The sequence below is a fragment of the Corylus avellana genome, chromosome ca6 (genome assembly GCF_901000735.1).
Source record: "Corylus avellana chromosome ca6, CavTom2PMs-1.0".
Taxonomy (NCBI): Eukaryota; Viridiplantae; Streptophyta; class Magnoliopsida; order Fagales; family Betulaceae; genus Corylus; species Corylus avellana.
The window spans coordinates 24,316,857-24,339,929 of NC_081546.1; the positions used below are offsets into that span (position 1 = coordinate 24,316,857).

Sequence of the window (23,073 nt, forward strand, 5' to 3'; positions counted from 1 at the left end):
TCAATTGGACCATTAATTATCATTAGATCTTCCCTGGGATGACTTCCCTTTCTGTTAAGAATACATTTTGTGGCATAACAATGAATCTCTTTTCCGTGAAGCAATGCTCCCACAGAAGCACAACCTGAAAAATATGACCATAACTTTTTCTAATAAGGCAAAAACAATATATTTTAATATAATTATAGAAAATATTTTATGAAAATTATTTTACGGCAAAACAAACGGAGTATAAATTTACTTTTTTTCTTTTTAAAATTGCAACGTAAATGTGTATTCTAAACTAGTTTGTAGGATTCCTTATAATTAAACTAGTTAATTTCTGTATTTCTCTATGCACTTCAAAATTGACGTAAAATATATGATTCTTTTACTTAAATGCTTATAATATTTTTAGATATAAAACTTATGTAATAATTATTTAAAAACTCAAAACAATAAATATTATTATTATTATTATTTAACCTAACAGTATATACATATAAAGAATTCACCCCATACATGATACATACATACATGACACTGAAACAGACTAACAGTAAAAGTAGGAGGAAAAGAAGCAGATATAGACAAACACGTGTAAATACTAGTCTCTTCGCCTGGGATTTTTTGTTTTCTGCCGCTCCCTTCTTCTTCCTCAGGCCAAGCTAAAAAAGATCTCAGCTTCATCGACCCAGACGACGGTGCTTCACGTTCAAAGTTCAAAACCCAAAAAAAAGCCCCTCTTCTGACGCTCCCTTCTTCTTCCTCAGGCCAAGCTAAAAAAAATCCAAGCTTCACGACCCAGACGACGGTGAGACTAACACGTCGTCGAATGGGTCCCCGAAGGGCGCCGTACGTGGTCTACCTGGAGAGAGAGAGAGAAATCAATGTGAAATAAGAAAAAGAATGAGGAGAATCATGAAAAAATAAAGGTACGCATACGACACATTTCTTTTTGGGTATAACGAAAACCCCTTTTCTTTCGTGATTTGTCAAAAGATATCTAATTTCATTTGGCTGATTGTGTTCTTATTAGTAGGGAAGATGTTTTTCAAATTAAATTAACCGCCTATATAGATTACCAATCGCCCACCGAGTCGAAATTAACTACCAACCGTTTTTGTGAGTATAGAATTTTTATATGACGTCGGTTTGGTTCGGGGTTAATGGGTATAAAAATTATTTTTTTCGGTTAAAGGTACCGGTTTGGTTTGCATAGTAAAACGGCGTCGTTTTGATATATATTTTTTAAATTAATTGAAAATCAAAACCGCGTCGTTTTAAGCTTGAATATAAACTACTTTCATTTGAACGCTAATCAGTAATCCCCAACTCCTCACGCCTATTGCCCTCTACACTCTCCAGTCTCATGCGGCCCTGCCTCCTAACTCGCTCTCTCACGCCTCGCAGCCGTCTCTCTCCGGCTGCCTCTCTCTCTCTTTCTCTCTCGCTTTCTCGTTGCAAGCGGCAAGCCGTCGTGTCTCTCTCTCGTCTCCCGTCGTGTCCGGTGGCTTAACTTCACCGTCGTCTCCCTCGCTTTCTCGTTGCAAGCGGAAAGCCGTCGTATCTCTCTCTCGTCTTTTCAGGTATTGATTTTTGAGTTACTTCATTCTCTTTGATTTTTATTTTTTGAACTGATTGAGGGTTTAGATTTTGATTCTTTGATTTTGAACACTTGATTCTTTGATTTTGCATTTATTTTCGTGTTTTTTTATATTATTAGGATTTAGGAATACTTAGGAATGAAAATGATAGATTTTTAGTTTTTTACGCAACCTTGATCTGATTTACGCTACCTTGATTTTTCCTGCAAATAAGTTTTCTTCTTTTGGATAAGCATTTGCTAATTGCTGTAATTATTCTTGAAATTTGTATTGCTGTTGGGCCCTTGTTTTTCTTCTCTGTTTGTGTCAGGTTTTGGTTGTTTAGGACCTTTAGGTATGATGTATAGGCTGGGTGCATGGGGTGCATTCGTTGGCTTTTTTTTTCAGAAGATTGATTGTTGTTTGATTAAGTTTTTTTGCATCTTATATTCTTATTGCTTTCTTACTTGATATTACTTATTTGTGGTCTTTTACTCTTTTATATTGATCATTATGTTTATGTTTTGATTTGTTTGATTATTGAAGGAAAAAAATTTATGGAATTGAAGGTAATCCATGTTGGAGGTGGCTTAGTTGAGACTTTATTTATCATTCTTTGATGGATTATAAGTTTGCCAAGGTTTGGGATTTCTCTGAATCTACCCATTTTTGTCGGTTCTATGTAGATAATCAATTTTATATCCTTCAATTTTCCATTAAAACAAAAGTTTCAAACTGTTTACTTATTATTTGAAGTTCTTTCTGAAAATATATGTGAAAATACATATATTTTGCTTTCGTTAAAGCTTGTAAGTTTGTAACCAATTTGTGAACTGCATACCAATTTAAAACCATGAGAACAGAAAGAACTTTACACTCTAGGACCGAACAGAAAACCAATTTAAAACCTTCATTAAAGCTCTAGGCCTGTACAGTAAATTTGTTATTTAGCCCAAAAAACATGTTCAATAAGTTATTTTGGCCCAAAAAATAAATTTGGGCCCTCAAGATTGATCTTAGCCCAAAAAAACATGTTCAATAAGTTATTTTAGTCTTTTTAGCTCCCCCCAAAAAAAATTGGGCTCCCAACAAACCAATTTTTGGCCCATTTAAAAATAGCGTTGGCCCATAAAAAGGCCCAAGTTTAACTGATTAACCAACCGAAATTAACCGACTACCAAAATTAATTGAAAATTTCGAAATACTTTGTTATTGAAATGCAATCGGTGAATTAACCGATAATTTCTGTTAACCGACCAAAAATAACTTTTCCGAACCGAACCAAACCAATACCCATCCCTAGTCAAAATGCCTGAGTGAGATGCAGTTTTGTTTTAGTCATATAAAGTTTCTGTAGATTCTATTATTTGAATTAATTTTCTCAGGAATTGTACATATCGTGCTATTGCAAACTAATTTCATTTTATCTTGTAGGTTGTTGTTCCCCAACAATGGACTTGTCATCGGAATGGAAGGCCCTCTTCCCAATCTCCACAGTGCACGCCCCTCCACTCCTCCTCTCCGGGCCTTCCTCCAAGCCCATCCTCAGCCCTCTCCTCTTCAACCCTAACCCTCCTCTTCTCCTCCCCTTCTCTCTTCTCCCACTCTCTCCCCCCTCCTCTCCACCTCACTCTGCCCAGATTCCTCCACGCCTCGTCCTCTCTCCCCCCCTCTACTTCCTCCTCCGTCGCGTCCCTCGTTGGCCCCCTCCATCCACAACCGCCTCTCCTTTCTTCAACTTCCCTATTCCAACTCTCTCCTCATCTTCTTTCCAACCGGTGCCAACTCCGAGCAAGTCGGGTTCTTGAAGCTGTCCTTGAACAATTCAGGGTCGGGTTTCGACATTCAGGCCAATAAAAACGGTGATGTTTTCAGGGAAAGGACCGGGTTTGAGTATCAGATTATCAAGATCTCGGTCAACCTGGCGGTTGGTTCCGATGCGATTCTGGCAGGTAATTCGGGTTCCTTTGTTAGTGTTGGGTATGTGATGGCTTCTACGTTGTATTCTGTGCATTGGTTTGTTGTGAAGGTTAAAGGGCTTGGTTTGAGTCCGGAGAGGCCGGGTTTGGTTTGTTTGGGGAGTAAAGTGTTTAAGAGTTGCTCTGTTGTGTGGGCTTGTTGGAGTCCACATTTGATGGAGGAGAGTGTGGTTCTGTTGGAGAGTGGCGAATTGTTCTTATTTGATTTGGAGTCTTGTTCGAAAGCTGGTGCTTCGAATGCACATTTTAGAGGAACTAGGTTGCGGGTTCCGTGGGATGATGATTCAGGGGCTCATAAATGGTTGTGTTGTGAGTTCAGTTGGCATCCTAGGATTTTGGTTGTTGTGCGGTCCAATGCGGTTTTTTTGGTCGATTTGAGGTTTGATGAATGTGTTGTGAGTTGTTTGGCCAAGGTTGAGATGTTGAGATTGTATGCAAATGTTAAAAACAAACAGTTCCTTACGTTTACGATGGTGGATTGTGATCGTTTTTGTTTTGTGCTGGCTTCGGATAGTTTGTTGATTCTTTGTGATGTGCGGAAGCCGATGGTGCCGGTGTTGCAATGGGGTCATGGTCTTGATAAGCCTTGCTACATTGATGTGTTTCAATTGACAGAATTGAGATCAAACTCGAGGGATGATACATATAGGTGGGCTTCAGAATCAGGTTTTTGCATTATATTGGGATCTTTTTGGAATTGTGAGTTTAATCTCTTTTGCTATGGACCTACTTCACCAGCCCCCAGAGATTGCATTGCTTCTGAAGTTTTGAAAACTGTTTATGCATGGGAGCTCCCTTCAGATCTCTTATTGTCAGGTCATGATTGTCGGTGTGGAAGCTGTCTCATAAGAGAGGAGATTTTGAAGGATGATCTTCCTGAATGGATTGATTGGCAGCAGAAGAAAGAAATAGTTTTGGGTTTTGGCATCCTAAACAGAGGTTTATCTTCGCTACTTTGTGGGTCAGATGAATTTGGTGGTTTTACACTGATAAGGCTTATGTCTTCAGGGAAACTTGAATTACAAAGATATTGTGCCTCGTGGGATTCTTTAAAGAAGTTGAAAGAATTTCATAGAGAATTGTTGCATTTTGAAGACAATTTTCTCTATATTCAGGATGACGAGGAATACAGATTTCCCAGAAGATTTAAGTACCTGAAACTCGATAACCTCTTTTCATATATAAATGGTAACCTTAGTAAAGTTCTAGGTTCAAAAATGAAAAAGCCTCCTCAAGAGAAGAACTCATTTAGTACAGAATCTCATGAAATTTTGTGCGAGAAGTTGAAGGCTTGTGGGTTTGGTCGATTGAGATCATCTCCTGCAGTTGCTGTTGTTTTAAATGGCATCAGTTCGCCAGCAAGCATCCATGAGGTTGCTTTGAGGAGATTGTGGGCAGGACTGCCAATGGAACTATTGCAGCTGGCCTATTCCAACTACTCAGAGTTCCTTGAAGTACTTGTGGACCAGAAAAAGGTAGCTTTGGAATTCCAGTTGTTCCAGACCTACCTCAGTTGCCACCTTTCTTCTTAAGAAAGCCTTCATGCCGTAGCAATAAGTGGTCACAGAAAGTGCAGCGAGATGATGCTCTTGTGGGTCCAGTTCTTCCTCTTCCTGTTCTACTTACACTTCATGAATATCGAAACGGCTATTCTGATATGGAAGAAGCAGGTGGATTTTCATTAGAGAGGGAACTTAACCTGCGATATGATGAAGTTAAGGAGGTGGCCAGTGAAATGGCTGTGTCAGATTCTGGTGTTGAGCTTCATGATGACCCTGCCGTCTCCCTTGCTGATGACACAGAAGATATGTGGGGCACCTCTCAAAAACCAAAACCTTTCTGTTTTTACCATCCAGTTGCACTTAAGTGCTCTACCATGGATCAAGGGAAGGGAAATGTCTTTGGGGACAAGAAATTTGATATCATGATTTTTAAAGTGCCTGAGAAGAAGCAAGTTCCTAATGGAAACATTTCCGATCCATATAAAAGTCGTAACGATCTAGGCATTGTCTTGGAGAGAAACTTGGAAACTGTTGGACCAGAACTGTTTGATGAGCTGTGCTCCAGTGAGTTGCGGTTTGATGCTTCTGTTAAGAACTTTGGGGCAAAAGAATTGAAGGCATACAATGTTTTGAAGAGACAATGGTCCAAATGGCAAGATGGTTTTAATTTATATCAGGAATTTTGCAGTCCGACTAAATTCGAAAAGCATTCTACATGATTCTTTGGTTTTCTCCCCAAATTTTGACACATTTAAGACCTGTTTGCAAGTTTTGTTCTCTCATGGTTCTCTTTGTTTTTATCTAGGAAGAATGAAGAAAGATTACATGTGATATGAAAAAGCTAGAGAAACTACTTTCTATGTGATTTAGTGAATGCCCGTTTCAAAAATGAATGTGTCTATGTGATTTTGTTAATGCCTAGTTGAATTCGAGGGTTTATATGCAATTTGAGCTAATATGAGACAATTGAACTTGCAGTTATCTTCTATAACTAATTGCAGTATCCTGTTATCTTCTCTTATACCACCTACTCAATGCTGGTTCTGGTTCTGTAATGTCAATGTGCTGTAAGCAAATTCCACATAAGCTATGTTTTGCATATTCAGCTCAATTATGTGTGTCATGGGTTGCTCAGATAGCTATGACTTGTCTCAAGTTTATGTGACTTAGTACCAAAAGCTGCTTCAATGGCTAATACTTTGTGATCTTATGTAGAAAACAATGTTACCATATTAGTTGATTTGCAGGCAGTGAAGTCATTAAAGTAGGATTAACTAATTGGTAAAGATTAGCACTACATGAGATGCCCTTTTCGAACTCGTTAGAAAGAAAATTTAATTTTGGTCTTGGATTAAGATTTATTTCCTTTTACATTGATTTTAGTAACATACTTGCATTTTTTTGATAGGTCCTTCCATATTGTTTGTATAATTTATAGTAGTGATTAATTTGTAGTTCAGTTAATCATGTCTAGCTTGTTTGTGAAATACAGTTAGAAATGTAGTTTCTCTCTTTTGATGTTGCTATGAGGATCTTTTATGATGTTATAGACATTGTGCTCTGGCCGGCCTTTTGCTTTTAGATAAGCATGCGAATAATCAATCTTTGAGATATGAGTCTCTCATTATTGGCTTCTTTGTTTTTGTTTTGTGTTTCTTCTATACTTAATGAGCAGACCGAGAAAGCAAAACTTCCAAGAATAGAGCTTAGGGGCCTTCTCAGCTAAGAGGAAGATCAGAGTGAAGCTGGAAAGAGGATAAAAGTGTTCCGACTTCATCTGTGTTGACTTGTGTTGTCATGCTCCCTCATTTGCAGTCAGTCCCACAGTATCTTTGAGTGGCTTTCACACAAACTTTCTCGAGCTGTTTGCATAAACATAATGAAGCATGTAACTAGATTTCAGTTGTGTACTGTCTAACAGCTTTTGTAAGTAGATTTTGTTGTAGTAAGCCACCAAAAAATATATGAATTGTTCAGCATAACTCATCTTTTTCAATCTTCTTGACAATCTTAATTCTCAAGTGAAAATTTAGAATTTTCCTTGTTCTAGTACAAAAAAGTTCCCAACAGCCTATTCCAAGCAGGTTGTCAAATTGGTTGGAGTCACCACTCCGAATGAAAGTTTTCTGTTGACAAAAGAAACAAAAAAAATTAATGAGCGATTTTTGATGTTTATAATTTTGGTAGTCTTGCCTTTTAATTGTTATGATTACTACTAACTTTTTGATGCCGAGGATTTCAAATGAAATGGAAAGGAGCCGACTCCTTATTCAACTACAACAATACAACCAATTTGACAATAAGATTGGTTCAAATCATTCACATAAATGGTCAGAATGAGCTGTTGATATTCAAGTATGGTAATAACATTACAAGTTTATGTCTATAAAGTATGTGATTTCAGTATAAGCTTTGGTATGATGTGCCATTAAGTGAGTTTGTAATTTTAAAAAGAAAAGAAAAAATTTATAAATGGTAAAGTTTCACTATGAGTAGTAGCACCTATGCGGAAAATAATATATATATATATATATTTTAAGTTGGAGCATGACAGGCGAAGCACAATGAAGACCCAGGGGCTCAATCAAATCAATTGCTATGGTCATAGCTATAATTTTTTTTAACCTCAATGATGACATGGCATTATGTGTTTAATGACGTGGCATGCCAGGGAGTTTAGTATCTGAGTAGACATAATGACTGTATTATGTTAACACATGTTTTTTAATTGGGCAATACATGAAAATGACGTTAAAAATTTAATGGAAAGTGGACAAAAGAATATATTTGATAATGATTTGAATTTTAAGGAGTGACTTGATAAAATATCGTATTTCACGCCAATAAAACATTTTTCTCTTTTTTAGAAGACTCAAATAAAAAAAAGAAGGTACTCGTCAAATCACAATTTTTTTTTGTTTGGAACATTCTATTTCATATTAATTCATTCTTCACAATTTTTATTTTTTTATTTTTTATGCAACCTATAAATTTCCAAGCACATTCTTTAAGTTTCTCTAAAAAATTTAAAAAAAAAAAAAAATCAAAGAATGCTTTGGATTCTACAATTTTTACTATAATTTATTTACAAACTCACGTGACAATTCATAAGTATATAGTTAAGAAGCTAGCCAATAGTTAATTAAAAATTAATCATATTTGTTTACTAAATAATTTTATTAATTATGAACTACAAATTTATTAGGTATAACTCAACAAAAAAGCGGGCAGTTAGGACATTTCCCTAATGAAAACAAGGGCATTTCCGTAAATGAGAGCAATTTTGGTTGGTCGGACGAGGAACCACCTTCTCTCTTGAGTCTTGACCCTTGAGCAACAAACAAATCGAAGCTGCTCCAGGTGTGTTGAGCAAGACTCCCTATTTATTTATGCACAAAGTGCCTGGCGACCAGACCAAAAATCCAACCTCTCTCTCTTCTCTCCCCCTCTCTCAAACACGCATTTCATGCAAAAGCTCAGCTAGGGTTTTGGTTTCCTCGACGCCATGGCTTTTCAAGGGAAGAAGCTCATCAACGACCCCAAAGGTTCGCATTTTCCTCCTCTTCCGATCTCTCTCGCTTCGTTCGTCGCATTGTGTTCTACGATTGTTCTTTTTCGCTTGTCGTTTCGTCTTTTTTACAATTTTCCGGTGTGTGTTGAGATATTCACTTGCGATTCTTGAGTGCTTTTTAATCTGTTTGTTTGGGAAGAAACTAAGAGAAAGGAGAAGGAAAATGCGACTGTGATGTTCTCGGTTGTTTTACTTTATTTTGGTTATTGATGATCAATTTGGTTCACATTTGTATTAGGGAAATCTCTCGTTGATTGTCTTGTATTGGATTGGATGATTTTTTGCTCAAATTTCTTAGACGATGGGATCTATTTAATCTGTGTATTTTTAAGATATATTTACGACTTTGACTCACTGTACACACTGTTTGGTTGCGAAGAAAATTTGGGGAAATCTTGAATGCTATGTTTCATGTTGTTTTTGGCAACTTAAGATGGAAAATATCAAATGGAGGTTTTTCTTCTTGCATGTTTGCTGCAACCAATGGGGGCCTTCAGGCTGACTATTCACGAAAAAATCAAGATCTGTTAGGGCTCCCCCCTTTTTTTTCCTTTTCCAACTGCTTTTCAGAAACTAACTAAGGAATTAGTATTTCAATCTGATTACCTTGATTAATGGTCCACTTTGGTAATCATGGGGCTAGACATCTACACTGCTACAAGGACAATGACAGTGTTCGGTAGGACAATGACTTGGAAATGATGTTTATCTTTAGAATCCATATCCTAAACAGATGGAATTCTCATTATGGTAACTTCTAGGTAGTTTTCAGCAGTTGATAGAGCAAAGTTCTGCAGATATGGAATGCTACATTTTGGCAACAGCTGTAAAAGGCCCGTTATCAGACAATGTTTTTCAAAAGCACCCTTGCTATATCATTTTTTGCAGTTTTTTTTTTTCCTTTAGAAAATTGGTAGGGAAGTTGTATTTCTCATTACGAAAGGGGAATTGTTTTAATGTTCTTCTCATATTATTTTTTTCTCTCTTTTCTCTATTGATTTTAATATGAACTGAAAACCTTTACTCAGATTAATCTAATACAAATACACAGAGTAGCAAGCTTAGGAAAAATAGAGAGTTGAGTCAGGCCTAAATTTTCAAACAAATATCAAAGGAAGAATGAGTCAATTGAGGTGGCAGACCAAGTGTTCAAGTCAAAACGTTTTATGGAGGACGGATATATGCTATGTAATTCCTACTCTTACTAGAAAATATCTTTTTTGAGATTCATTGAATCATTTTCTTCTTGCCTCCCTTCCCCCATTCCTTTTTTCTCCTCAACCAAACAAAGGGCTAAGGAAATGCTTTGTGGCTTTTGGAGTTTGTGTAGTTATTCCCTCTTATACCTATTCTGGCCTCCAATATGTCAAATTGAAGTATGCATGTGTACCTGAGGGTGCTTTCGTTTTTAATGAAATCTCGATTACTTACAAAAATAAAAATGTCAAATTGAAATATGATGGTGATTGAAGAGGCAATCAACTTTGTATGGAAAGCTATGACGGTTGGATAAGTGCTAAAATGAATTTGATACTTTTTAATCATATTGAATATTTACATGAGTAATTCCAACTCTACCTGACTGGCATGCAAGTGCTTTATGACCTAAAAGGAGTGTTGAAAAAATAAGTAAGAAAGAGACTCTGAAACATTACGAAGAGTTTTCGTTTACCTTTTTTTTTGGAGTACACGCATTTCTTGTAACTTTTGAATAGGAGTTAGTTTTGTTCTTTTTGCACTAAAATATGAGCGTTTTAGTCCTATCCTATTGTGAGTCTTGGTCATCTTTGGCTTTTTTGTAGCTTCTACAAGGACAACAGAAAGAAAAAGAAAAAAAAGCATAAATTTATCTTCCTTTCCTGAGCAATATCATTTCCTTTCTTTCTTTTGGAGGTGTATATTGATAGTTAGGGAGTCTTTGCCCTTGTGTAAGTGTATTGCTATTTTAATTTTTTTTTTAAAAAAAGTTATTTTTGGATTGTGCAAGTAAAGCAGTGAGTTAAAATAAAAAGAGAACACCATGCAGGCTTCTCTTCTGAGAAATAGGGTTTTAGTTTTATTATTTTTGTGGTTACACTGTTGCAGATGTTGTGACTGAGTTCATCGAGGGACTTGTAGAAACGTATCCTGGTTTGCAGTTTTTAGATGGTTTCCCTGAGGTGATATATATTTTTTTTCTCTAAATCTTTAATTTATTAATCAATGAAGAGGATCTAACATACATAAAATTATAATTAGTATGACATTTTTGTATCTTTATTCCCAAATAGGTGAAGGTTGTATTACGTGCTGATGTTTCGAGTTCAACATATGATAAAGTTGCAATTATATCAGGTTTGAGACTGCAAAATTTTTAACACTGTTTTCATTTATTGTCAGAACTTTGATTGCCCTCTTGAAAACTTCAAATATCTTCTCTGTTGATAATTCTCATTGGCCTAGAACAGTTGTGAATACATGTTTGTCATAGTTTCCTTCATCATGCTTTTATGGTTATGAAAAGAAACCATGAACAGAAAAAAGTTCTTTGGGATAATATGGAAATGTTGGCAGTGAGTTATTATTGTACTGTATTCTAATTCCTTTTGTATGAATTAATATGGAACAGATAGTATTTTCTCCATTTTGTCTTCCATTGCATAAATTCTGTTTCAAATACGTTAGACCATGGTAGGACATGAATTTAACTATATATGGATTCTTCGTGTTCGTATTTTACAATTTTCTGCATAATTTACAAAAAAAAAAAAAATGGCATTTCTGCAAATAGCTATTTTTGTCAAATAGATGGGTTCTGAAAATCACTTTTGTTTTGGTCACCAAAACCTTGTTATAGGTAGGCCCCCAGTTTAAGTTGTGTTTTGTCTGACCAAAAAGAATGAAACAATGGGTACTTAAATGTATTTATTTACAAACCTGTATCTTAAGGTTGTTAGGAACTATGCTTTTATATTGTTGACTCATTTGCTGCGAGTTTTTCCCTTTTTTATATTCAAACAACAAAATTGCTGGTGAACCTCACAGTGGTAGTTCCCAATTACTCATGAAGACCAATAGGGGACTAGATGGTATGGATCATTGTGATTGACCTTTGGCCCTCACAATTGGTGAGAGATTACATTGCCAAATATCAACTCTAGTTTTAGCATATGTTTTTGGATTGTTCAAAAAAGTTGAGAAGTTGATACTCATAGTTTGTTCATATATATATATATATATATATTTTCTTCTTTTGTTCTCTAACCAACAGTAATTTGAGCCTTCAAATCAACCTCTTGGTCCAAACTTTTCTATCAAACTCCCATTCAAAGAATCCAAAATAAAACTTAAGGCCTTGTTTGAATAGGCCAAATTTCATTTTTGTTTTGGATTTTTTAAGAAACCGATGCAGATGTGTTGTTTGGATGGGTCAAATTTCATTCTTGTTTTGGATTTTTTAAGAAACCGATGCATATGTGTTGTGTGATTTTTAGAACATTGGGCAAAATTTTGAGTTTGTGAATTTGTGCCAAATCTGTTTACAAAATCAAAAAATATGAATTTGAAAACAAAAACAAAAACATGCCTTCCTTGTATTATCACTACGTATACAAATTAATTCACAACTTAGAATGCAGGGAGTAACTTAGTTTTCTCAATGAAAGATATAATGAACTTTTTCTTTTCGTTTCTTTTTGTTTTTTTTTTCTTGCTAAACTGTACAAAGCACCCATGATGGTATCTTTTTGCGGTTTGTGGGGATTGTTGTTGAGCATCAACTTATCTGTTTTAGAAAGGAAATAATAAGAGGTAATTAATGAAGCTTTAACTGGGTCATGGGTCATCCGAGGAGATAAAAAAAAGTTTAACAAAAAAAGTTGCCCATGTAATATGCAAGTTTATATGATAAAAAGAAATATGAAACTTTCACTTTTGTTTCTTGAATACATTATGCTGTTGAGGAAACAATGGAGCTTATGGGCTTTGGAGCTCTGGTCTCCAATCCAAACCTGGTCCACTATCGTTACCCCTTTTTCAATGCAATGCATTGAACAATAGTGATTCTTACAGTCTGGTACTGCCCTGCAATTAAATTGGTCATCCTAGGGAGCTGTCTGTTATATTGATCTATCTAATACAGGAGGTGGAAGTGGTCATGAGCCTGCACATGCTGGATTCGTGGGGGAGGGGATGCTGACAGCAGCTATTTGCGGAGATGTTTTTGCCTCTCCACCAGTTGATTCAATTCTAGCTGTATGGTTTTGTTTTTGTTTATTCTTATAGTTGAAAGTGCGTATGAATCACCTGTCAATAATTATTATTGCTCTTCTTAGATAACCATGATCTAACCTATTACTTTACTTTAGGGCATCCGTGCTGTAACTGGTCCTATGGGATGTCTTCTAATTGTCAAGGTATCATTATTTTTAAAGTAATATGTTAACTACTTGTCAGTTTGCTATATCATGATTTGTGGTGGCGTTGTTCAGTGTGGCTAATGGTTTTTCTTTTTGTAAATGTGAATATTGGTTCTGGATCATTCCCAAACCAGTTAAAGAGGAAGATAAATAAAAAAAAGGAGCACAGATAGAGAAAAGGAAGTGGGAGAGGGAGAGAGTAGGCAATGACACCATTACAAAATGCTTGAAACTTTATTGCTTGAAGTGTGTAAACTGGATAAGGATGGTCTGATTAATTGGAGTCATTTAGCTTTGTATCTTGATTCATGGTGCTGTAATCTGTTGTTGACAGAATTATACTGGTGATCGTTTAAATTTTGGTTTGGCTGCTGAGCAAGCAAAATCTGAAGGTTATAAAGTGGAGGTATGCTTTCTTTAAATTTTCACAGGAATGCATCTTATACGTAGTTAGCTCAAAATGTAATAGAAATTTTGTGTGCACCTTGTAGACCGTAATTGTTGGGGATGATTGTGCTTTGCCTCCACCTCGTGGTATAGCTGGACGGAGAGGATTGGCTGGGACTATTCTCGTTCATAAGGTTCTCTCTCTCTCTCTCTCTCTCTCTCCCTCTCATACAGAAAATTTCCTATTCTCAGTTCTCTTCTTCCTGGTTTTATCAGTATTTTCTTTTTGATTTTTTTTTCATCAATCAATTAATGACTTGTAGATTAATATATGCATGAGGGTTTATAGTGAAAAAAAATCATAAGTACAGCGCCAACATATGATTGAAGAGCAAGAATCTTTTTTGACCATTCTGTTAGATCATGATTTATAATTTCATCATATCAGGCAGTAAAAAAAAAAGAATGGAAACCATAATTACATTATAGTGTCTCAGTTGTCAGCAAGATTCTTCTAGTATTCCTTCTTTCCCCCTTGGGACTCATGGCTTGTTATATTTAATTAAACAACAGAATTACCAGCTTATTCTTTTTTAATGTTTTTCTTTCACTAAATTTGTCCTATAAATTCTTGCCCTTTGTGAAAGACAGGTTGCTGGAGCTGCTGCTGCTGCTGGCCTTTCCCTTGCTGAAGTTGCTACTGAAGCAAAATGTGCATCAGAAATGGTTGGAACAATGGGTGTTGCCCTATCTGTTTGCACACTTCCTGGACAGGTTACATCAGATCGTTTGGGTCCTGGGAAAATGGAACTTGGCCTTGGAATTGTAAGCTGTTTTGAAGTGTGCCACCTTGTCTTTGAAATAAGAAGTGCAGTATTTTTTTTTTTTTTTTTAAGTTTCTACAATTATAAGTTCCTGTAGTATAATCTGGAGTTTATTGTCTCTGCTGAACGTATCCTTAGTTGATTGTTTTTCTATCTATTCACCAGCTTTTATTTGATGGTATCATTTAGTTGTTTATTTATTTATTTTTTACACACACACACACACACTGGCTATTATTTGCTGGTATGGCTCTACTTTTACTTCTGAAGTAATTCGATTTCTTGTTCCACATTTACATATCAGGCATATTAAGCATGCATTTCTTTACAGCATGGTGAACCTGGTGCTGCGTTGGCTGACATTCAGCCTGTGGATGTGGTGGTTTCTCATGTTCTTAATCAAATACTCTCACCAGTATGTCCAACTATTTTATGGTCAATTGTTCTTTTATTGCAAAACTAAATTTGTGTTCTTTCTTTTTCTACCTAGGCGTCTCTCTTATATACTTCCTGTGTACTTGGATTGCGCCTTTGTTCTCTTTTATAAACTTGTGATTACATATCAAAAAAAAAAAAATTGTGTTCATATATTGTATTCCACAAAATTATGCTAATAATAGCCCTCCGAGTGGCATCTTCCACAGTTTTATGTCTGATTAATATGCATGGTCTTGTGAAAATAACCTGAAATGAGAATCTTGAAGCAGTTATGTTATTCCATCATTAATTTGCCAGGTTGTTATTTAAATTTTTATCATTGGAGTTATATATTTCTTTTCCTTTAATAAGAATGTTTGACATGTATAGCTATTACTGGCATATTTGGATACTCCATCTATCTCTTCTCGTGAAGGGAGGCATCTACTTCATTTTATGTAAAATACTGAGAACATTTTTTTTTTAATCCTGAATACGTGTAAGGGGGTTGCTTGAGGCAGGCTAGCAGACACATCCATTCCCTACTTTTGTGCTGCAGAAGGAGACAACGTTGTATGAGGGGATGTCATGGTGGATTTCGGTGGAATCTTCGAAAATGGAAAAAATCAGCTAGAGAAATTAAAAGGGGAAGTGGACCAAGCTCATGAGATAGTTGATGAGGGCTTGATTTCTTTTGGACTGGAAGGGTTTAATTTTTTGAATCAGGCCGGTTCTGTTTCGGTGAAGCTTATGGTGAATGCCCAACTCAGTTGTCACTAATCAAAGCCCAATTTTGAAGGCAAAAGCTCGTCTTGCGAATTAAAAAAAAGGGCCCTCCCCCCAGCAAGTGAAACGTGAGTTTTCACCTAAAGCCCATCTTTAGGTGGGTGAGGCGCACGTGGGCTAGGGCCCGTAATGTTCCCAATGGAAGTATGAGCATTCCATATACCCATAATTAGCCCTCGCTTGCTCTTTCCAAACCAGTTACCAACCACTGCAACAACTGAAGGCCATCCAGTTGATTAGAACAAACCGGCAATCATTTGGACTATCAAATAGTAGAAAAACTATTAATGTTTCCCCAATAACCAATGCTAAAGAGCAAAGTAAACAAACCAGTTCCCACCATTCCTACTGTTAAGAAGATCCTTAAATTCGTTTTATCACCCAAATGTCCAGAGAACTACATTCCCACAGCATAAAATGAGAGGAAAGCAACATCGAGTTCTGTCTCATGCCTTTTGTGGTGTCTTTTGAGGGAAAAAAAAATGATAGAACTTTTGAGGACTGCAAGAGGACAGTGGTGGAGATAAAATCTTTTCTTCAATACTCTTTACTTTTGGACAACTGTGCTGACTATCTTAATTTGCTTAGTTTTCATGATTTTCTTGATCTTTTGTCTCTTTTTACCTAGGTGTTTCTCTTGTATACTTTCCTTGGACCTAGGTTGCACCTTTTACGCATTAATGATATTTCGATTATTTATGAAAAAAAAAAGAAAAAGAAATTCCTTACTGTATGTATAGGTTGTATATCTTTACACCATGCATATACTTGAATTTGAATTAAACATTTGTTATAATATTAAATTTTCAGCTTAAGGTTCTTTTTTCTTTTCCCTAAATCTTACAGCTCAAGTTCATGTTAATTATTTAAAGGTTTAATCTCTGCAGGAAACAAACTATGTTCCCATTACACGAGGTAATAGAGTGGTCCTTATGATCAATGGGTAGGTTCTTGGATTTTCTTTTGTGCTTTAGATAAGAATTTATCTTATCAAGTTACTGTACATGAATTGTTATTCGCACAAGCATCATATTATTCTACATGATATCAAGAGAAATATGTTTACTGAGTTGAGTGGAATGAGTTTCTAGGTTCCAGCTTCCTCATGACACGGTTGCAAATTGATGAAAACTAAAGAACATCAAATCTGTAGTGTGACTCAACCAGAAACTTAAGATTGTTGTGTTGTTGCTTTATGTATTTATACTTAATTTGTACTGTACTCTAAGTTACAGGATCCAATTTAATCATTCTCTTTATTCTAGAGTATAAAGAAGAGGATGCTGATTTGGAAATATCTTGTGTTGGATTAGATGATAGCTAGAAATTTAGATAATTTTCCTGTCAATGCAACTATAAATTTGTCAGAACATTTAGAAGATAGGAAAGGGAAAATGTGAAAAAATAGATAATTATCCCAACAAGATTATGTGTTTCTTAGACCTTCCTATGGTTATAAGTTCTGGCCAAACATTAGAAGCTTTGAACCGCTGATGCTTGGTTACTCTCCATTCTTCAAGATCCAAGTTTTCTATCGCTGAAGTTTTTGTCAATGTATTGTGATGCTGAACTCAACTCTAAGAATTGATGTCGAAACATTTGGAATTGGCTGTACAAATTCTTTTCCACCACTTTTAGTTTTTTTTTTCTTTGTTTTTTTTTTGATAAATAATGTTGTATATAACAAAAAGTGCAGAGGAGCGCAACCCTAGTACACATGAAGTATACAAGAGAATGCCTAAATAGAAGAAAAGAAAAAAACAAAAAAATCAGGATAACTAATCACTAATAGAGCAAGCCAAGCAGCTGTCCATGTGAAGAGAGTATAGAAGAAGATAGTCGTGAGCTCTCCCAGGGGTTTCTCAGAGTCCTCAAAAACATCTTGCATTCCTTTCTAACTATAAACACCACATGAGACAAAGATGAACCATTTTCTACACAATAGCACTCCGAGAATGACCTCCTGTCCACCAACAAGCAACCAAATCTGCCACACTTCTAGGCATTACCCAAAATGACTAAAAATAGCGTACCATAAATCCACCATTTACCTTTGTTAAGGGCCAACTCTGAAATTCTTCAGTAGATTTTATTAAAAGTGAAGGAAATTGAAACTTGGTATTATTGACAAACTGACAACCTGTTTTGAAGATTCTTTTGTACTCGTTACATATTTGATATGCCTAATCATCTGCATCCTACTACCAGTGAATCTTTAATTTTAAAATAATAAATTCTAAGATTTTCAATTTAAGTCCAATCTGAATCAAATCTGTTTTGCTGTGGTTTTACGTTTTAATTTCAACGGCCACGTGGAGAAAATATTTGCTACATAACAGAGTAAAAGATAGCAGATACTTGTGAACCTAGTTTAGCATGACATGTAAAAGTCCGATTTACCTTGCTGCTGGCCATTGTGTAAGAAGTTGCCTTGCTTTTCAAACCAACTACTCCCATTTAGCACATAAGAGTGATCAAGGAACATAAAGTTTATTCAATCAATGTATTTGTTTCTAGTAGATAAATTTATGTGCCTGGTTAGTTAATTCAGTTAAGCTTTGTTTTGTAGTGTCATTGTTACTTTTTAGGATATTTTTCAGAAACAAAAAATTGTTTACTTTGTTTTCTCCATTTCCTTATGATGAGCTAGAATTTATCTGATGTTTTACAATCCTCATGGCATACCTCTTGTTTTAGAGAAAATTATTCTTTCGATCGCAGGTTAGGAGCCACCCCTGTAATGGAGCTAATGATTGCATCAGGCAAAGCAGTGCCGAAATTGCAGCTAGAACATGGACTGGCCGTTGATAGAGTGTACACAGGGTCATTTATGACATCTCTTGATATGGCAGGTTTGTTATCACTGACGAGCATTCTGCCTAAACTAATAATATAGTTTTCCTCAGCATCGTGTGTTTTTCAGGTTTTTCAATATCCATCATGAAGGCAGATGAAACTATTTTGCAACGGCTTGATGCTGCAACTAAGGCTCCATCTTGGCCTGTTGGCGTTGATGGTCTGTGAATGTGTTAGAACATCGCTTCCTTTCCTTAATTTCCCTAAATTTCCTTCTATGTTTGAGATGGTCATTCTTGAAGTTCTTACAATGGCGTTAGCATCATTAAGTGATTATGTATATTGATCTAGTCCCAAAAGGAGTTCCACTTATTAGTACGCTCATTGTGTGTGTGTGTGTAATATGTATAATAAATTTATTGTATATAAGAAAAGTTCTATTTTGATCTGATTTTCAAAGAGCTCAGGAGTTGTCTTTACTGGCAGGTAATCATCCACCTGCCAAGATTCCTGTTCCAGTGCCACCATCTCGGTCAAGAAAGAGTGATGAGGTATGCTCATGACATTTATTGGTTGCCTCACTGAAAATCAGGTTAAGATGACTTTGCTCTCTGAGACAAGTTAGCTACTCAGTCTGGATTTTACAATTTTTGTAACATATTTTCTGTACATGCCTGGTTTGATTGGCTTGAGTTGCTGTCGAAAAATGTGAAACCTTCACATCCAAACGTATGGCAATGTTATCAGCCAGTACATGTGGACATATATGATGGGGTCAGGAAAAGGTTGTGTAGATTATTGTGGTAACTTAATGGTATAAATTTCATCTAAGACCACTGGTCCTCATTCTGTCTTTACTTTTTCTCTTGAATTCTGGAGTGCAATTGACGAGCTTGTGATATGCTGATGTTATATGTTTTTTCCAATTACACATTTCTATGTTTTTCTTGTTTACACTACTTCCTTATTAGACCTGATTGCTGGTATCTACTTTTGACTAGTCATTAAGTCGACCACCACAACTTAATCAACAAGGCCAGATTCTTGAGGCAGCTATTGAAGCAGCAGCAAACGCAGTTATAAATCTTATGGACAGTCTGAATGAATGGGATGGCAAAGTAGGTGATGGTGACTGTGGATCAACAGTGAGTCCTATCCTAAAACTCTTATCATTATTTCCCATTTATTGTTTCACACACTGCATGGTATGTATCATGTCCTGTCTAATTAACTGCATTTGCAGATGTCTAGAGGTGCAACGGCAATTCTGGAGGACATCAAAAAGTAAGTTTTTATTTTGGACTCTTTTTTTTTTTGTAAATTATTATTATTATTATTATTTTGTAAATTAGCTGAGAAAATTACAGTTTTGTGGCAAATATAGAGGACAAAATCCACAGTTTCCATTTATTCTTTGAGAACATCCATACAGATGATTGACCTATTGCATTGTATCTACTTGGTTGTTCAAAGAGGCTTGAAATATCGAAAGTAGATGCTGTTCAAGATGCCATTTGATATGATGCTAAAGTTTGGTGGGTGATTTCTTCATAGATCATTCTCATCTTCTTTAACACCTATTGAAGAAAAAGAAAAAAGTGGTAAAAAGGAAGTGGATAGATGGAGGATGAGTAACTAGGAAGTTATGATTAGATAGTTGTAATTTTATTATTATTTTTATGATTGATAGGATTTATACCCACGTGAATAGAGGAAGCACATATGCACATTTTTATCGAAGGCAGGTATATTCTTTGGGGTGTGAGAGAATTTTAAGTTAACATGGTTGAGCTTTATGAAAATAGATGGTGGAGAATGACATATATATATCTATATATATCAGGAAATTCTCTGATATTGTGAAATAGAATTGCGCTGAATGGCGTTCATTTGGACATATGCCTAATTTGATTTGTTAAACTGATGAGTCTTCTTATGTCAACAGCAGTTAGTTCTTTCATGGCAAAGTTAACTCCAATGTCAAGGTTGCCTGTCTTGGGGCAGTTAATTGTCCTCGAGACTGGAAGTTGAACAACAGGCATGATTTTTCAAGTTCTAAGATGTGACATTTATATAGGGGCGACAAAGTTTGCTCATATCCATTTACCCTCCCTAGTTAAATGGGTACTGGGACTTATCCAAAAAAAAGTTAATTAGGTACCAAGCACACTCAATTTGATGGGTATAAATGTATAGTTATCCATTAGGACTAAGATTAGGTGGGTAATAATTGGGTACTCACACACGCGCTATTACCCCAATCTCATAAGCCCTAATTCTCCCCCCAATTTTTCAAACCCTATACTCTCCCCCAAAATCAAACAGGCTCTTGAATTTGAACAGAGGTATCTGAAAATGATAAGCATGTTAACTCAAGGACAGTTGCTTAACTTCCTAGGTATTATTTTGATACTCGGTGAGTATATATCATTCACATATATATAAAATCGAAGTAATGGGCTGGGTTGAATAGCGAGTAGTGATATACCCAGAGAGGAGGGGAGAGAGAGAGAGAGAATCATAAGCCTTTAGTTATTCTCCTTATCTTTCTGCATAATATAGTGATGAGTTTAGAGACAAAGATTGGAGAGGTTGTTTACTATAGCTTGTTCATGTCTGGTGAAGACCATTGATAATTTGATAGATATGGTTGTGCTACATATTTGCAATTATTGAATTTTTTAGACCATCTCACTTTTTGGCTTTTAGCTCCCAGATCTTTGACTTTGTTATATTAGTAATGCAGAAGCACTATTATTGGTTCAAGATGATCAAAATTTCAAATTAAGCTAACTGCTTAATCTTCATCTGCTCCCAGCTATCCTCTGAATGATGCTGCAGAAACAGTGAACGAAATTGGATCATCTATTAGAAGAGTTATGGGAGGAACTAGTGGAATCTTGTATTTTACTTAACCTGATTCTTTTCTTGATTAAGCTTTAACAATAATGTCTTTTGAAAACTAGTTTCTTTCACATTAGTATGAAAAATCACTTCATCTCTCTTTTGAAAACAGATATGATATATTTTGTAAGGCAGCATATGCACAGTTGTCAGCAAGCTCCCAGTCAGTTGTGACAGCAAAACAATGTGAGATGATCCTCCCAATGCTATAATAACCAGACTTGCTCTTTCACTCATTGACTTTCTTGATTCAGGGGCTGAAGCACTTGAAGCTTCCATTGCTGCAGTCAGTAAATATGGCGGAGCTAGTGCTGGTTATCGCACATTGTTAGATGCCCTCATTCCAGCATCATCAATGCTTCAGGAGGTTGTTAACAATGATCGTTATCTTTGTGTTCATAGTCGATGTGGCCTCATGGGACTAATATATCTAATTTCACTTTCACGTACAGAGGTTAAATGCTGGGGATGTTCCTTACACTGCTTTTGTCCTCTCGTCAGAAGCAGCAGTGGTTGGGGCTGAGTCAACCAAGGACATGCAGGCACAGGTGACATTCTTATTAGTCATTTTCCTTATTTCATTGGGATTGAGCCTTTTTCTTTAGCCGTTGTTTCTGCTCAAAGGACATGAATGTAAATAGCGTTTGAACAACAGAAGTCACATCAATCTACATGTTTCTTTCTCTGAATCCTGTGAGCGTCAATTTGATCTTGGAAATGACTAGGGTTCAAACAAAATGATTAAACAGTCATAGTTGGATCATATATTTAGACATTTCCTGTCCTATCTGTTAATACTTTTTAAGATCCATACTGTTGGATTTTTTTTTTTTTGAAAGAAGCATGCATATATGGGGGGATTTGATGGGATTGCTTTTGTAGGCTGGGCGTTCAACCTATGTATCTGGGGAGATCCTTTCATCAGTTCCAGATCCTGGTGCAATGGCTGCAGCTTCATGGTACAGAGCAGCAGCTTTAGCTGTCAAGGACAAATACGGCGCTTCCTCATGAGCCAATGCTCTAGCCCCTCACGCAATTACTGCTGCTTTTTAGCTGCAGATTAACCAAAGTTTTGTTCATGATTTTACGGTAGTCTAACTAGTTAGGCTCTCCGCTTATGCTTTTTTTGCTTAAAGCTGAGAGAGCGCGTTTGGCCCTAAGTTAACATGAGTACAGAAAATGACTATTGGGAATAACATGCATTCAAATCCGAGCATATGATTGTACTGTTTCAGAGTACAGAATATGATATTTAATGGTCCATGTCAGATCATTTTTTGTGCTTTAAACCCCGAATTATATCACTGTCTTATCATAACTTTATAGTTGTTGATGATGATACTCGAGTGTAGGGTAGGACCCTGGTTCAAGCTTAAAAAGCGCCAAAGTAGCAAGTGGAACCCAGTGGGGAAAATTTTGGGGTTTAACTCAGGGGTGGGCCAAAATAGGAGAAAATTCAGATGGGATTTTTTTACAAGTATTTTACCAACTAATTGAGATTGTCAAATGACTTCACTAGGATGGAATTTTTTAATGGACAAGTTAAACAACATACAATCTGTATCCCCTCAAAATCAACGTAAAACCTTTTTCTTCCCTTTTTTTTTTTTTAAAAAAAAAAAATCTGTAGGCTATTGCCCCCTTTTGTTTGCATTATCTTTTGTTGAGAAAATTGGTGAAACAAAAGCATTATTCAAAAATGAAAAATGTTAGGGATACCAAATTTTTTTATAAAGAGAAGCTTACTAAATTGATGTGTAATTCATTCATTGGATATAAACAAAATAATTAATTAAAAGAAATGTAATGGTACTAATGAATGAGCTACACATCAGTGTGATAAGACTCTTGGTAAAAGATTTGGTACTCTTAGCATTTTTTTTTCTTCTAGCTTTTAGATTGGAACCATATGTATAGTTTTGATATTTTCGCATTATAAGTCAAC

General features: G+C 35.9%; 1 protein-coding gene and 1 long non-coding RNA gene across 3 annotated transcripts; both read left to right on the forward strand.

Annotated features, from left to right (window-relative positions):
• Nucleotides 1–1,319: 1,319 nt before the first annotated feature.
• LOC132184943 (uncharacterized) lies at nt 1,320–7,019 on the forward strand. The gene is made up of 3 exons (XR_009440598.1): nt 1,320–1,568; nt 3,000–3,517; nt 6,722–7,019. It is a non-coding gene; the product is annotated as an uncharacterized LOC132184943 (long non-coding RNA).
• Nucleotides 7,020–8,356: 1,337 nt separating this feature from the next.
• On the forward strand, nt 8,357–22,409 carry LOC132183826 (putative 3,4-dihydroxy-2-butanone kinase). Of its 2 annotated transcripts, XM_059597274.1 has the most exons (20): nt 8,359–8,591; nt 10,703–10,776; nt 10,888–10,951; nt 12,738–12,850; nt 12,964–13,011; nt 13,349–13,420; nt 13,506–13,595; nt 14,053–14,226; nt 14,557–14,640; nt 16,316–16,371; nt 18,150–18,280; nt 18,352–18,444; nt 18,711–18,775; nt 19,226–19,369; nt 19,468–19,508; nt 21,043–21,126; nt 21,241–21,314; nt 21,383–21,495; nt 21,581–21,676; nt 22,011–22,409. In XM_059597274.1, the coding sequence occupies exons 1-20, from the start codon at nt 8,552–8,554 to the stop codon at nt 22,137–22,139; spliced, it is 1,785 nt and encodes a 594-aa protein (XP_059453257.1). In that variant the 5' UTR covers nt 8,359–8,551; the 3' UTR covers nt 22,140–22,409. The 2 variants fall into 2 exon arrangements, with proteins under 2 accessions (XP_059453258.1, XP_059453257.1); XM_059597275.1 differs by lacking the exon at nt 21,043–21,126 and having other exon boundaries at nt 8,357–8,591.
• Nucleotides 22,410–23,073: the final 664 nt, after the last annotated feature.

Coding starts and splice junctions, on each gene's coding strand:
- LOC132183826 (XM_059597274.1), top strand. CDS start 8,552: ATGGCTTTTCAAGGGAAGAAGCTCATCAACGACCCCAAAG. Junction 13,012..13,348: donor GATGTCTTCTAATTGTCAAG/GTATCATTATTT, acceptor TGTTGTTGACAG/AATTATACTGGTGATCGTTT. Junction 18,281..18,351: donor GACATCTCTTGATATGGCAG/GTTTGTTATCAC, acceptor TGTGTTTTTCAG/GTTTTTCAATATCCATCATG.